The 17028-nt window shown below is 46.3% G+C and overlaps 1 protein-coding gene across 1 annotated transcript in view; it reads left to right on the plus strand.

Moving 5' to 3' along the window:
• Window positions 1–10196: 10196 nt before the first annotated feature.
• ITGB3 (integrin subunit beta 3) overlaps window positions 10197–17028 on the plus strand; it is a 35600-nt gene continuing 28768 nt past the window's right edge. Inside the window, exons 1-2 of the mRNA XM_032429965.1 lie at window positions 10197–10221; window positions 11612–11697. Of these exons, the coding sequence (XP_032285856.1) occupies window positions 10197–10221; window positions 11612–11697 (111 nt within the window). The remainder of the gene's footprint in view (window positions 10222–11611; window positions 11698–17028) is intronic.

Here is a 17028-nt window from a genome sequence, read left to right on the forward strand (position 1 = left end):
GGCCTGATGCCTGAGACATTTGGCAGCCAAAATAAATTCTAGGGAACGCTATGAGAAGGCATCTAGAGGTGATGTGCCTCATTGTAAGAAACCCAATATTTGAATATCTGCATTCATTCACAGAGGATCCTCAAGTGCTCCATCTGGGCATTCTGGAGAATTTTAGAATATAGCTGAGATCATGAATTCTTCGCGAATTTGGATCTCTGCACTGTGGTGCCTTAGACCTCTGTTTTCAGGGGACCCTCTGTGAATTCTCTGCCTTTTTCTCCCTCTCCTGGGAGGAGACACACAGGAGGGAAGCATCCTCCTTTACCCACCTCAAAACTGCAAATGGTAGGGGTCTCCTGGGGACGGCATCAGATGGGGCAAGGAGGCAACAGTGAGGAGGGGGAGACTAGATATGACTCTGGAATTTCCTAATAGAAATTCCTCCTCTGCAACTCCCCACCCCATTCAGGATCTCTGGTTATCATCCCCTCCCAGCCCTACGAATCCTTCTGCCTCTGTTGGCAGAAATAGCCAGGAAGCATGCCCACAGGAACCACAACTCATGAATCAGCAGACAGATAATTAACTGGGGGAATGACTGAGCAGCTTCAGGGAGAAACCACTTGGCCTGACCCAGCCCCCTCTGATGCCCACAGCTGGCCTGCTACTTCACCCCATGGCCTCCCCTCCCTTCCCCCAAACCCTGGCCCTATCCTGAATGGGAAGATCATTGTGCCTGAAGGAACTCAGGTCGTGAGTGGCAATGCAGGTGGGAGAAGAAAAATGACACGGCCTATCCTCCCTGTGTAAACTGCTGCCATTTATTTAAAATGTGAAACTCTCTAGCCAAAAAAAAAAAGTGTAAAAATCTCCTTTTTTTTCCCCCATGCACACAATATCTCCAGGAATACTCTTTTTAAAGTTAGGTTTATTGAGGTGTAATTTACATGCAATAAAACCCATCCTTTTTAGGTGTACAGTTTTTTGAATTTTGACACACGTTTGGTTCAGTAACCATCAGCATAATCACGATACAAAATATTTCTGTCACCCCAAAAGGTTCCCCATTGAGCTCCTTTGTTATCAGTACCCTATCCCCACCTTTAGTTCCTGGCAACCTCTGATCTGTTTCCTGTCCCTACGGATCCACCTTTTATGGAATGTCATATAAATGATGTCATAGGGCATGTAGTCTTTAAAGTCTGGCTTCTTTCACATAGCATGACACATTTGAGATTCACCCCTGTTGTTGTGTGTATCAGAAAGCAAAGGGTTTATCCAAGGCTACTTCATCTTCCACGGGTATTGAGACAGTTACCCTGAAAGCAGGGGGACTATATCAGTTAAACCTGGATGCAGCTTTCAGTTCCTAAATTTTCTAACTGGATAAATGCATTTGGGCCATGTTTAAGCCATTTGATTTCCCAAGTGCTATGTAGTAATATCTTCAGGGTATTGGAGAGGATTTTGCAGCAACCTGCACTTTTATCATTGGTCTGGAAAGCAATGTGTATTTTGTGGCCAAATATGGTATGTCACAATCCTTGGGGCCAGAAGCTGTTAAGTAAACCTGGGGCTATTCTACCTTTAAAAAAATTTTGTAGCATCTCTGAAAATACAAGTCCTCCTTTCTGGTTTTCAGTCACATTGTCACAAAAAGACTAGTCTCCCTCTCCCCATCATTTCTTAGTTCAGTTGGTGAAGACATTCCAACACTCAAGGAGAGAATGAGGTGAACTTTTTTTTTTAAAGGAAGTTGAATGCTGGAGAGTAAAATGGCTGGTTCCCCTTTAATTCTGTTCTCCCATCATGTTCACTATTAATCAGATGATGTGTTCTATTCAGATTTTCTTCCTTGTGTACATAATAATCCTTATGTGTGTCTGTATTCCTTACCTAAACTTGTATTATTATTATTATTATTATTATTATTATTATTATTATTATTATTTAAACTTACAAAAGCCACTTCCTTTCATGCAGAAAAAAACCCAAACCTCAGGTGTGAAAAGAGCTGCGGGTCAGGAACTGAGAAACCTATATTCTATTCCCACCTGTGCAGGCTTTTTCATCAATTTGCGGTGACTTTGCACAAGCCATCTTCCCCCTGGGCCTTAGGCACTTGGTGTCTCAGGGACACCTGCTCCTCCCCACCTTTAAGTGGAGAAGTTTTTCTTTTAACTAATTCGTAACATGGAACTCCAGGTAAAGATTTATTTGGGGAAAAAGAAAAGGGAGGTCTATAGTTAAAAACAGCCTTGAAAAACTTTGCACCGGAAGAGAGCTCCAGAAGTTTGGCAGAAGGCACATCCAGTAACCACTTCAAAAGTCCCTGTAGTCAACCTTAATTTCTTTGCTAACTGGGATTCTTGGATAGAGAAACCCGGGCCTATGAGACCCACCCATGGTTGGGGAGCCTACATTTAGATGAATGCCAGGTTAGAAAGTGAGACAGGACAGAGGACATTTAAAATCAGCTTTAATTTTCTTTTACCTTGTAAATGTAATTCAGTTTGTTGTGTAAAAAAAAAAAAAAAAAGTCAAGCAATACAGAAATAGAATAATGCAGAAAGTACCAAGTCCCTCGTAGTCTTGTCCTTAAAGATAAGTGCTGTTGACAGTTACTCTAGTTTTTTTCCTATATATATCACCATAAACAGTTATTTATCCTTACTGTTATTTCTCAAGTAAGATCATCCACAACAGGATCATTGTCACTCAGTAATATATCCTAAGCATCTTTTTATGTCAGTTTGTATCTTTCCATTATTTATCCTAAGAGTTACAATTCTAGCCAGCACGCATACTGTTATATGGATGTAGCAAAATTTACTTAACTGATTCCCTGTTGGCAGACAGTGGGATCATTCCCAGTTATTTGCTACTACAAATAAAACTGCAGGGGATGGCCTTGTTCATTGTTTGCACCTTTGTTCAAGTGTTTCTACAGGCTCAATTTCTTGAGCTGAAGCTGCTTGGTCAAAGGACATGAATATTTTACATTTAAATTTTAATAGGTTTTGCCAAATTGTCCTCCAAAATGGTGGGAGCAATTTGCCTTCCTACCAAGATAGGAAGTGGTGGATGGGGTGGGGTGGGGAGCAACGAGGACTGGTGGCATCGCTGTTGCCTGCTCTCCATACCCACCAGACATCAACTGCAGGAGGAGAAGTAGCAGAACTGGAGTGCTGGATGCCAAGGAGGTCACCAATAGGGCACTGCTGGGCCGGGCCCCAAACAGAGCTTGGTACGTTTTTGCTTCTTCTCTATACTGAGTGAGTCAGATGGGAGGTGGGGCCCGTGCTGATAAAATTTTCCAGAGCTGGAGAATCAAGTCTCCACTAAGCTATTAGGAAGAAATGGACATTTGTGCATTGTGTGTGTGTGAGGAGTCTTGGGCCCTGGGATGCTGGGCCTCCTAGAGCATTAGTCATCCGTGATGCTTTCTGGCTGGAATATATCCTCCCAGGGCTGGCCGCACCTTGAAGATCTTCTAATCCAACACTGTTTGCTTTACAGAGAAGCAGAAAGGGGAGACCCTGAGAGTTGAAGTGACTTGCCCAAGATCATCCAGCTAGTTTCGGGGCATTGGTAGGGTCTAGTCCTGGGGGCTCTTGTCTTTTGGCCCCGTGATTTCTTCAGCATATCCTGTTAGATGCAGAGGGCCTGGGGAGTCTGACCCTGAGGCGGGGCTGTGGTGGGGGTGGGGATGGGCATTCCCAAGGCAGGAAGCAGTTAGAGTGAAGGTAAGGAGGAGGGAAGCCAACATTTACTGAGTCACCACCGCAGGTGGTTCTTCCGCTTAAATTATCTCATTTAATCCTAACAACGAGTGAGGTAAGGATTAGGTGCATATTTGGGAACATGGGGAAAGGAAGCAGCGGTTTGGGGTCTCCCATGCTTGGCTGATGTGGCTGCATTAGGCCTGTTAAATACTAGGGAGCAATTCTGAGTCCTTGAATAGAAAGTGAAAGAGTCACTGGACCTTTGAACCCCAGGGAGATGACAGGACCTGCCCGAGGTTACACAGCCAGAGGAATAGCACAGGTGTCTTTGGACTTGAGATCTGCCTGCGGCTCTGCATGTCTTCCCCGCCACGTCCACTGTTACACAAGAATCATGTTCATGGTTTTACCTCCACTGCCCCATGGTGTTGCTCAGGGACTGGGTGTTCATTTTATATGACAACCATATGGAAGACAGGACTCTGTCCGAGGAGGGCCTTCTGCAGTGTTCTGCACATGGCTACCGAATTAACCCAGTTGGAGATGATCACCAGGTGTGATCTGGCTTCACTGTCCAAGGGGATCCACTTGTTGGGGACAAAATCCATCCTGTCTTTCTGCCCTGCCCCGCATGCCATCCATCAGTAAGGCCCTGGCACGTAACTAGGGTCTGACCACACTATTAACCCCGCTGCACTCCCAATCCAAATCCCTGCCATCTGTTGCCTGGATTACTGTATTAGCTTCCTAATTGGTCTCTTTTTGTGTTGTTGCCCTTATGTCTGCCTTCCTCTGAGTGGCCAGGATGATCTTTTCTCTGCTCACCTCTGCTCAGACTCCCCTAGTGGCTTTCCATCACGTGGAGAATGAAAGCCACGCTCCCTTCCGTGGTTATAGCTTCCGTGTGTTCTGGTCCCTGACCACTACTCGAGCCACTTCTCTGCCTCATTCCTCCTCCCTCTCTCTTCCTGCTATTTCTTTAACGGGCTGAGGTCCATTTAGCACTTGTCGTGATTCTTTCTGGAATGCTCGTCCCTAGATCTTCCCGTGACACACTCCTTCATATCATCTTGAAATATCAACTCAGAGAAGTCTTTTTTTCTGAAAAAAATTTTTTTATTTGAGTTCAGGTGACACACGTTACGTTAGTTTCATGTGTACATAGTGATTCGACATCTCTGTACATTATGCTGTGTTCACAAGTGTATCTACCATCTGTCACCAGGCAGTGCTGTTACAATACCATCCACGACATTCCTTATGCTGTACCTTTTATTCCCAAGACTTACTCGTTCCATGACTGGAAGCCTGGATCTCCCACTCCCCTTCACCCATTTTGCCCGACCCCTTACCCCCCTTCCCTCTGGCAAACAGCACTCTGTTCTCTGCATTTACAGGTCTGATTCTGCTTTTTGTTTGTTCATTAATTTGTTTTGATTTTTAGATTCCATATATAAGTGCAATCATATGGTATTTGTCTTTCTCAGTCTGACTTATTTCATTAGCATAATACCCTCTAGGTCCATCCATGCTGTCACAAAAATTGGCAAGATCTCATCCTTTTTTATGGCTGTGCAATATTCCTGTGTGTGTGTGTGTGTGTGTGTGTGTGTGTGTGTGTGTGTTTTACATCTTTATCCACTTATCTATTGATGGACACTTAGGTTGCTTTCATATCTTGACTACTGTAAGTAACGCTGCAATAAACATAGGGGTGCATATATCTTTTGGAATTAGGGTTTTTGTTTTCCTTGGGTAAATACCCAGTAGTGGAATTGTTAGATCATATGGCGTTTCTATTTTTAATTTTTTGAGGAACCTCCTTACTGTTTTCCACCATGGCTGCACCAATGTACATTCCCACCAACAGTGCACGAGGGTTTGCTTTTCTCCACATCCTCACCAACACTTGTTATTCCTTTCCTTTGTGATTTTAGCCATTCTGACAGATATGAGATGATATTTCATTTTCGGTTTTGACTTGCATTTCCCTGATGATGAGTGATGTTGAGCATCTTTTCATGTGTCTGATGGCCATCTGTAGGTCTTCTTTGGAAAAATATCTATTCAGGTCCAGAGAGGCCTTTCTTGACCACCTTCTCTAGAAGGGATTCCTTCCTCTCATTGATGCTATTCTTTAGCTCTGTTTTCTTTTTAAAAAGCATTTGCCACTGTTTGAAATTGTATTTTGTAGTGTATTTTTTTTGTCTTCTTTTTTGCACTAAAATTTAAGCTCCACAGAGTAGGAGGCTTGTTTCAACCACATGCCTCCAGTGTCTAGGAGAGTGCCAGGCACAGGTAGGTGCTTGATGAATATTTGTTGAGTAAGTGAATGAATGAATGCCAACATCACTGATGTATGTTAGTAGAAAAGTATAAAGCCAAAGTACCCACTTTCCCATTATCTATAGATGGATTAACCATAGCAGTTTTCATTCCAGGATGGCTTTTTTTCAATCATGCAAAGTATTTCAGGGCAATGTTCCTCAAAATCATGTCATATATGCTATGGAAATGCAAACCCATTTTGTATTAGCTTCTTAGGGCTGCTACAACAGTGTGGCTTAAAGTAATGGAAATTTATTCTCTCTGGAAGCTAGAAATCTAAAGTCAAGGTGTCAGCAAGACCATGCTTTCTCTGAGACTCTGGATAGAATCCTTCCTTGCCACTTACTATCTCTTGGTGGTGGCTGATCCTCTGGCATTCTTTGCCTTCCAGTTGGGTTACTCCGATCTCTGCCTTTGTCATCATGTGGCATTTTCTCTGTGTGTCTGTCTTCACATGGTATTTTCCCCTTACAAGGACATCCGTCATATTGGGTTAGGGCCTCCCCTACTGACCATATCTTGATTACATCTGCAAAGACCTTTATATCCAAATAAGGTCACAGTCATCAGTACTGGGGGTTAGGACCTCAGCATACCTTTTTGGGGGCACAGAATTCAACCCATAACACATTTTAATATTGGTAGAAGCAAATTATACACCAATGTCTTCTGATGTTACATACCATATTTAACTGTGATGTGCTTAAAACAATTTTTTTTTTTTTTAAATCCCTGAAATTAGGATGCATCCTACATCCATAGTCTTAGGTATGGTGAAATGTGGTCATTTGGATTGCCTGCCATTTTGAGTAATGCTTACTGGAGCTTTGTGCTCAGAGGTATGTGTTACCTTGAACTCCACTTCTCCTGTCTCCTTCCCATTCCTTAGATTACTGAGCTGATGCTACATGTAATGAAGGAAAAAAAATAAAATAAATTTTCTTAGCAGCCTCCTCTGGAAGAAACCACTTGTGAATCCATATGGCAGTGAGCATGAGATGTTTTGTTCTTGGATGACTCACTCAGCCAGGTGACTGCAATGGAAGATCAGGCATGGCCTGAGTCACCCGGTGTCCCCATGGACCTAATTGGGAAGTGACCAGTCAAGGGAACCCAGGCCAGAACTCCTCTCTGGCAGAGAGGAAGATAGGCTGTAGTATATGCAGTGTGCATCATCCTCCCTTCCCACTAAACACCTCTCCACTTGACTTAGCGCTCTCCTGAAATTCCGTGGCCTCACTAGGGTGGCCCGTTCCTGCTTTCTGACATCCTGTCTCATTGGACAGCACGTCCTCAAAATAGCTCTCATTGACGCATTATGACTTCCGCTTGTTCCAACTCCCTTCCTTGTCCCCCCCCTTTTTTCCCTCCATTTTTCCCATCCTTTGTCTCTCTTCTGGTTCTGTGATTTGGGCTGATGTGCCAAACCACAGCCTTTCCTTCTGCTGTCCAGGCAAACTTTCTGGCAGTCTCGTCTAGCTTTTCTAATGGGCCTCCTCCTCCCTGCCAGCCCTCCTAGGTTGGATTTTTGAACACTAATCTTCCTGACTCCATTTAGAAGTTAGATCTGACAGTTGATCATTTTACACTCATCTGGTGCTTTCCGGCTCTGTGCTCCCACCGCCGCCCCGTTCAGGGCACGCTCAGCCGTGTGTATCGTGCAAAACACCCACCTACCTTAAACAGCTGGGGACTCAGGATAAAAACAACGAGGGCAAACACAATAGCAATGAGAGCTACTGGAGCATCAGCTGCCTGTAGTGAGCCCTTCCTGTGTGCCCGCCCTTTGGGCCCAGAGTTTGACAGGGATCGGTTCATTGAATCCCTACAGCCACCCTGTGAGGACCAGGGCCGATCCACCTTGTTTCCTGGCTCTGGCTAAACCGTGGGAGGAAATGGGTGGTGGGGGTGGCTAATTCTTTTCAATGACAAAAGTTCTGATGAGGATCACCCCTTTTCCAGCGGGGCTGAGTCTGGGCCCTTGAGGCTAAGCAGAAACATAGCCTTATGAATGACTGGAAACAGAAGCCCAAACTCCTTCCACATGTTCAGGAAGGAGGGGTGGCCTCAGAGCTGCAGCTCATTGAATTGGCATGGCCCAGGCGTAGAGACTTCTGATGAGTCAGTCCCTTTTAGCCACTGCAATCCAGAGAACCTGCCCTTGGTGGCAGGTCTTGGTGGGGGTTATCATGGGGGGGATGGCTGGTTCACACGAAATCAGCCTGTGATTCACTGAGAGAGGAGGTAAAGGGAACTGGCTGACACGACTCCCTAAAGAACAAATCCCAGCAGCTTGTCTCAACTTCTGGGGTCAGGGGCTGCCCATTCACTGGGAGGGGGCCTGCTGTTATTTATTTCCCATCTGGCAAGGCTTTCTATTGTGGCTACAAGTCAAGGACTCATAGGCAAATAAATGCTAATTTGAGAATGAATGGATGGAAAAACGGAGAGGCAGGGAAAAAGTTTGCAGAGATAATTTGATGTGCCCATACCTCCCATGGTCCTCTCTTCTAACTCTTCCCGACATCTCCTTGTGCTTCTGCTCCTCCCCACCCCCAGTGAAAATCGATGGCATTTATGTCCAGAATTACCCCCCTGGATGCCGATTCCCATGGAAACTTCAAGGTGGGAGGCAGAGACCTAAAATAGTTCAGGCTCTGCTCCTCTCAGAGCTCTTTCAGTAAGGCAGTAAGGGGGGGCTATGCTCACATCTGGCTGGGAAAAAAGCCACTGGGAACTGAGACATGGCCAGGCGGCCCTTGCGGGGGTGGAAGGGGCCTACTGGGTGCGTCTTGGGATCTGAACCATGAGGCCTTCTGAAGCCGGCTGCTCTGGGAAGACGGGATACCTTTCTTCCATTATAGATAGACAGTGCCTGGCTGAGGGCTGCCCCAACTCAGAGGTGGCCTTGGAACCTTAGAGCCAGGCTGGGAACTGCTGCCATAATTCCCCACCTCACAGTCCTCACGCTCGCTCGGTGAGGGTGTAGTTCACGTCAGAGGCTGTGGCCCAGGGGTCACTGCTCATGGGCTGGTAGCAGCACCCCACTTGCAGAATTGTGCAGTTGGGAAAGGCCTTTGAAGTGAGACAGACTCAAGCTCTGAGGAAGTCTGGGGCTTCCAGGATTCCACATATGATTCTGGTGTTTTTAGGAGAACAATGAAAGTTTAAATTGTCAGAGGAACAGTTTCAACCCATTTGCATGTCTTATATTGGAATTCCATGCATAATTTGGAGACATGAGCTCAGTTGCTTAAAAAACAAAACAAACCTGACCTAGTCCAATGCCTCTTCATTTGCTCCAATATATATTTATGGAGCATCTGCTTTGAGCAAGGACTGGGGCTCGCCTGGGCTGGCCTGGGCTGGACAGGGCAGGCCTTATGGGGCTTAAAATCTATTGGGTGGCAGTGTTGTTAAGACAGATAGACGAATAATTGTAATATGTTAGGAATTGTCGAGCAAAGAGACTGGCTGAGAGGAGTTAAATGACTCGCCTAAGGCCTCATTAATAGTGGTAACTCAGTTAGGACTGCAGTCTATTGATTGGGTGCCTACGCTTTCTGTTAGATCCCCCTGACCTCTAATGAGGCCCTGAGGTGTATATCATTAAGATGTAATGTTTAAAGAGTTAAAAGTATGATTACCATACAAATGTAACGTGAACTTGTGTCAAAGTATTTATTCAACTTAATTAATGAGGGAAGCAGTAAGATGTTAAGATTAGTTTCAAAGAACATTCAGGGAAGGGAGGGGACCCTGGCTGGCTCAGTCAGTAGAGCGTGCCACTCTTGATCTTGAGGTTGTGAGCTTAAGCTCCACGTTGGGTAGAGAGATTACTTAAAAAAAAAATCTCTAGAAAATTCAGGGAAGGGAAATTTATAGTTGATCGGTCAAAAGAACGTTGAAATTAGTTATCTGACAGTTTTGAAATTGGTTAATGTTCTACAAGGCAATAAACCCTACCCTTCAGGGGTACCTTTGCTCCCAAATTATTTGCATTGTTGTTGGACAAGAATCATATACACTGTTCTCATCAAGAATCATATACACTGTTCTCATCAAGAATCATTTCCACTGTTACTGGTTTTCTACAAGGTAACCTCTACCCTTACAGGGTTATAAAATATCCTAATCACTAGAAGTCAAACAATGGTATACACCCCTAGAAAATCAGGTAATCCATAAGTATGGTGGGTCTACTTGTCCACACCTTGCGTTACATTGAAAGGACACCTGGTATTTCCTTTGCCTATTTCCAAATTTTGGATAATTTTTCTCAACAATAGTGTGTGTGTGTGTGTGTGTCTACACACACACATTTTCTGGGTATGTTTTGTCTAGATGTTGGAAGGGAGTTCAGTCACGCTATAGTAAAATGGACTGAGACATTCAGCTTGATGAGAAGTTTTGGGGGCACTGGAAAACACCGTATTTATTAGGCTGATTTCCCTAAAAATAAATTTGTTGGTCTTACCAGCTGGGGGCAAAGGGACTGCTTTAAAAAATTGGATGAAGGGCCTGGATCATGAGGGGGAATGTATCTTCCTCAGTCTGTTCCTTATGTTGGAAAAGGCCTTCCTGGGGGCACTGCAGAAAGAGGAGGTTTACCTGGCTGAGCCCAGGAAGCCTGGGCTGGGGGAAGAAGGGAGGATGAGAGCTTCTGTCTAAGCAAGTGCGTGGGGTTTGCTTCCTGGCTCAGCTTCTCTGGGTTATTTTGGTCCCTCTCTTTGTCTCTGTTCTTCCCCCCAGCTTTTTCTCTGTCCTTTGACCATGTGAAGACTGTTCACATTTGAATGGCATTTTGTAATGTAGCAAGTGCACAAATCCTGTGAGGTAGATATTACCGTTTTCATAAAGGTTAATGGAGTTGCTCAAGGTCACGACGCAGCTAGGAAAAAGAGCCTTCCGAATTCAAATATGGGCCTTTCAGCTCCAATCCATGTCCTTCCAGCTTATCTCACTCAGGCTTTTCTGACATTTGTGGAGTTGTCCCTGGACCATTCTACACCTTGACCCGAAGATATATGTATTGGGAAGCTTGAGCAGGTTTCAGAAGATTTGCTTTGTCCTGCCTGGCCAGTGGAACGTTCCCCGCCCCCACCCCCCCACCGTATTTAGGCTGTGTGCTCATGTTAGTGCATCAGGGCCTTGGATCCCTGTGTAGGGGCTGTGAAGCGATCACTAGAATAATTGGAGAGAGGGCACATTGCATTGTCCTGGGCCTCAGATTTTCCTATGCACAACGTAGGTGTCAAACGAGTCGTTAATTAAAACCTTTCCGTCAGTTATGACCTGACACTTAGGGTCCAGGGCTCGGTCTTGCTCCAGCACTTGTCATCATTGGGGCCTCATCAATGAGGGTGGTGATGAGTTTCTTCCGACCTTTCTCATTCTCTCTTCCTAACCATACAGCCTTTGGTTGGTGAATGTCCGGGGTATGGTCAGACCTGCTGTGTGCATCTGAGAGCTGTAAATCTGGGTGTTTGGGGATGTTGGGCAGGATGGGGCAGGCCAGTTACCCTGTTCAGGCCAAGTGGGTGCTAATGCTTTTGTCTCTGTTGCAGTGGCCAACATCTGTACCACACGAGGTGTCCGCTCCTGCCAGCAATGTCTGGCTGTGAGTCCCGTGTGTGCCTGGTGCTCGGATGAGGTAAGGAGACATATGACCTTACTGCTTCCCCAGGCTCAGCTGCCTTTGTGCAGGAATGGACCCAGAGGGGCATCTCCTTCCTGTTAAAGACACAAGCCCCTTGTTCCTTCTGAGTAAAGCTAGGGTGAAGCCTTCCCATTGATGGATGTCAAAGTGAGCTGTCATGGGGTCGTTGCTGGGAATGCCTTCCAGATTCTGCTGTGTGGCCCCCTAGCATGAGCCAATTTTGGTTAGGTTCCTGGTCTCACTGTAGCCATTGTCCCTCCTTACCACACTTTGCTTGCTTTTTGTTAGGGTGGAGCGCCCCAGGGAAGCAGGGCTTCAGGTGTCAAAATGAGAGGCAGCAGAGGGTTCTTGGTATAGAAGGGATGCTGGCTTACAAACATTCCAGAAGGTTTTTTTTTTAATTTTTAAAAAGATTTTATTGGGGCGCCTGGGTGGCTCAGTCGTTAAGCGTCTGCCTTCGGCTCAGGTCATGATCCCAGGGTCCTGGGATCGAGCCCCGCATTGGGCTCCCTGCTTCGCGGGAAGCCTGCTTCTCCCTCTCCCACTCCCCCTGCTTGTGTTTCCTCTCTCGCTGTGTCTCTCTCTGTCAAATAAATAAATAAAATCTTAAAAAAAAAAAAAAGATTTTATTTATTTGAGAGAGAGAGAGAGATTGAGAGAATGACTGGGAGGAGGGACAGAGGGAGACGCAGACTCCCTGCAGAGCAGGGAGCCCTACGCAAGACTTGATCCTAGGACCCTGGGGTCGTGACCTGAGTGGAAGGCAGATGCTTAACTGACTGAGCCACCCAGGCACCCACATCCCAGAGTTTTTAGAAGGCAAATAAAGGAGAAATCTTGAGCTTCCATGGCGGGGGTGGGGGGGGTGGGGGGGGAATGTTCAGTCAGAGGCTCTCTTCTCTTTTCCTCTGTGAAGTTTGGGCCCCCACAACTTTACCTTTTCCTCTCTCTTTTATTTTCCTCCTTCCTTCCCTCTCTTAGGTGTCAATGAGAGAAGGTGCTGGGCCAATTTGGTGAGGCTAGGAGGGTGACAGGAAGGGGTTAGTTGTGTCTAGGCAGAGGGTTTGTTGTGTCTGGGGCCCTAGGGAATGAGTGTGTATGAGGGAATGGCTATGTTTGTGGCCGGGATGGGAATTTGGAGCTGGTGAGGGCCGGGGGGTGAGTGTGGCTGGAGAGATTCCAGTGATTACAGAGTCTGAGGCTGAGTCATTGGCCAGGGCCTCCAGCAGGTGGTTACCTGAACTCCTGGCCCAGGCTGCTTCCGGGCTACCTGAGGCGTCCTCTTGGTCACAACAGCACGTCTCTGCCCTCTGCAGTTTTAGGACTGCTCCAATCCAGCCTCCTCATTCTCTTTGCTTCTCTTCCCAATCTGCTGAGTTTCCTAAAAAGGCAACCTCCCTGGCAGGCTGGTGGGAGCGTGGGGTGTGTGTGTGTGGGGGGCAGGGAGTGGGAGCTGGGAGGCTGTGTTTATCCCTGGACAGGAGGATTGCCAGGAGGTCAGCCCAACACACTACTCTGCCTCTGTACAGTTCAGCACGGGAACTGTTTCCAGAGGCAGCTGCCCAACATCTGGGCCACATTGACTTCATTTAGCAGATGAAACATTCCCTGGGGCTGCGAGTGAGGGGTGGGGAGGGGGTGGGTCAGTCCATCCCCTCTACCCCCACAGGTTCTCCACCCCTCTGGGCTGAGCTCGCTGCTCAAGTGTGAGGTGGCCTCCTCCCTTCTCAGTTGCCATATCCTCCTTCCCTTGGTTGCCATCATAAGATCGTTAAGCTGCTTTTGTAAGGAAGCTGGAATTCTGCAACTGCATCCTCGAAGGTGGGAGAGCTTCTTGGATTGGATGGCCTGAAGCTGGCTGGAGCAGATGGGTAGCCAGTGGAGAAGGGTCACTCCAAAGATGCTCCCCGTTCCTTTTCTCTCCTTTTCAACCCAGAGTGAGAGGAAACGCAGGCAAGTGTGGCTGAGCGGAGTCTGGGGAAAAAGAAAACACACTCTTGGAGTGTCTGTCACACCTTTTGATCGGCACAGGGACCAGCCCTGTAGCTGAGGTATGTGGAGGTCCAACCAGACAAAGCCATGTGACCAGATTTTGGAGATGCAAGTGTAGAAGATTTATAGATGACCATGGTGTATTTTGTCCTCTGGGGCAGACCAGGGGAGGACATGGGGGAGAAGGTGCAGGGTAGGATCAAAGCATAAGGTGGGACCTGCCTAGGAATGGTGGGGGAGGGGGTGGGGTGAGTCAAAGAGGAAATGAGTGCATCATGGACCAAAGAAAACTGATGAGTAGAAGTAGAAGGTCCAATAAGATATTCTCTGGGAGCATGGAATATAAACAGGAAAGTGGGGGAAGCCACGAGTTTAGTGAATGACTACAACTATCTCTGGGAAAGGAGGAGGAGGGGAGGAGAGATAGAGGAGGAGCCCAGTGTGGGGCAAAGCGTGTCAGCCAGCCTCCTCTGGGGAGGAGTGGGAGGTGGGAATCCTGGGCTGTAACCTGAACATGACCGCTGTTTTTTTGTTTTTGTTTTTGTTTTTGTTTTGTTTTGTGTTTTCTTTTCCTGAGGGCTTCCCCTGCACAGGCCAAGTTTAATTGCTGAATGTGTCTTGGCCATTGACTTAAAAAACCAGAAGTGAACTGCCTGGGCCATTTTGAATGTGACTTGTTGAATAGCTGACCCTAGAGGGCCCTCTGCTTCTGCCTCCCCTACTGTGGCTGTTCAGGCAGGGCTGGCAGTGTCTGGAAAAACAACTGGTTGGGCTCAGCTTTTCCTCGGTCCTAGAGGACAGCACCTCTGGGTGTGTATAGCAAGTGCTTGGCCCGGTCATAGGAAAACATAGCCAAAGTGGATGAGTGCAGTTTTGGGCCCATCTGCATAGGGTGTGTCCTTGGGGGTGGGGTTACATACTGATATGGGAGGGGGGGTGTTGCCTCTGGGCTGTGAATGTAGCGAAGAGGCCAAGATCACACAGAGATTCAACTCATGGTCTTGGGCCTCACTGGTGCCATGTTGGAATCTAGAACCTTCCAAACTTGCCTGGTTGTAAGAATCACCTGGGGTGCTGGTTAAATAGAAAGGTTCCCAGGATGGATCCCAGACCTTTTGCATTGGAATGGGTTGTTATGATAGCAAGTTTGGCAAATACTGCTGATCAAAGGGGCTGATCTGGGGTCATGGTGGAAGGAGGTGGAGTTAAGGCAGCTAGATAAAGTATAGGACACCCAGTTAAACTTGAATGAAACAACAAATAATTTTTGATATAAGTATGTCCCAAATATTTACTAAATTTGGCGACTCTAAGATGGAGGGAAATACTAGGAATTCTTACATAGTCCTGAGTACACATCAGAAGGTGGACCAGCTCACACTTGGCCTGACAGCCAAGGATGAACAAAGAAGAATGGGTTTGGGTCTAGCCAAGTAGAAGACTCCAATAGGAGTGACTTATTTCTTCTCTGCATCTGTGGGGGACAGGTGTGGGGCCATTATTTAATTCCTTTTTAGTCACAACATAATTTTGTTCTCACTTCTCTGCTGTTTTTTCTTTCTATTTTTTTTTAAATCCAGAGTTTAAGTGTTTATCTTGAGAGTTTTGCTCAACTTGTTATTGTAAAAATAAAAGTATAACATTGAAAGTGCTCCCTCCCATATACAAGGGGGTATGGATACCAATAACCATAAATCAAAGTGCTTTTCTTTTCTTCTCCTTCTTTCTGTCCCTTCCACACTTCTCTGTATGCTCTTGTAATTTCTTGTCCTCACTGGATGTCCATCAAGAAAACAATGTTAATTTATTTCGGTTGGAGGTTCTCTGGGGGAAAAATAAGTAGCAGACCCTATTGCCCCTTGTCCTCCGAGAAAAGAGTATGCAATAATCGTAGTAATTTTAATGGTAATAGTAGAAAAGAGTCAGCTTCTATATGCGTTTATTTGTTTATGTCCTATCAAAAGGATTTGAGTATATTTCACTTATATCGAGATTTTTCATATTTTGAAAGCATTTCGTGTTCACAGTCTTATTTGACCCCTGACTAAGCCTGTGAGATAGGTAGGATAATGACAGTTTTTTATGCTTTACTTTCCCAATGTCCAAAATGGGATGAATGAAGAATGGAACTAATAGCATGCATCACTCTCCCAGGAGAGGGAGGGGGTTCAGCTCACACCATGCGTGGGCTGGAACCTCCCACCTCTGTGCTCAGGATCTTCCCCTGGGTCTTGGTTATTTCTGCCCTTTTTTGTGTCACATCCGGTTTCACTTGGAACTAGGACTTTAACATTCCTCTTCCCTCCTTCCAGTTGTTTCTCTGAGTAACCTAGAGACATTCCTCTACCTTCCCAGTCTGGGTTATTAAGAAAGGGAATGTTGCCCAAGTGTGTTGAGGTCACTGCCTTGGTATCTTTCTGGGACAGAAGGCTCTCAGGGAGAGCATGACTGAAGAGCATGCCTGTTATGTTCCTGACCTCTGATGTCAGTGACCATAGAGGGAGGGAGGGAGTTTTTGTTTCTTAGTGTTTATATTTCTAAGGAAATTCATAACAAAGCATAAGGACTGTCAGCAGGGCTTAGCACTTCAAACCTTCTTGTAATAAGCACTGTCATGTTAGGAAGCAGGGAGTCAGGAAACCCCCTCCAGAACATTCTCTCCCTTCTCCAGTGCAGCTTAAAGATACACAGTGGCCTTGCTGCTGTCATTCAGCCTCTTGGTCTCCCCCTCCCTCTCCCCTTCAGTATCTGTCTTAGTCCTGGAAAGGATCAGCTCCTCCATGCATCTTGGTCCTTCCAATCATTGCCTTTTTTGGAAGGTTTTCTCCCCAGGGCTTTGTGGGCAGTTGGAATCAGAGATAAGATAGGGAGTGCTGTGAGTAGGAGACTGCTTTCTGAGGGAGAAGGGTTGGGAGAGCCCTGCAGGGGCAGCAAGAGCACTTTGGGCACAAAAACTCCACGAGCCCACAAGTTCTCCCCTCTGCCATTCTGTCCTTGGCCAGGGCTGGGAGCAGGGAGGGCATTTTCATCTCCCTTGGAGACTTGGAGGATCCGTGATGTTCCCACTGGAATCTTTTGAGCCAAGAAGGTTAAGTCTTAGGCACTGTTTCCCATTGCTGATGCCATTTATCCACCTCATACTTGTGAGGCTGAGCGGGAAAGAAGGAAGCTGCTGGCTTCTAGAAGCTTTTTTCCCCAGGGCCAGGAGAGTCCTCATGCTGTTTGTCTTAGTCTGTTCAGGCTGCTATAACAAAAATACCATAGACCAGGTGGCTTGAGAACAAATGTTTATTTTCCACAGTTCTGGAGGCTGAGGAGTCCGAGATCAAGGTA

Source organism: Phoca vitulina, unplaced genomic scaffold (genome assembly GCF_004348235.1).
Source record: "Phoca vitulina isolate PV1807 unplaced genomic scaffold, GSC_HSeal_1.0 scaffold41, whole genome shotgun sequence".
NCBI lineage: Eukaryota > Metazoa > Chordata > Mammalia > Carnivora > Phocidae > Phoca > Phoca vitulina.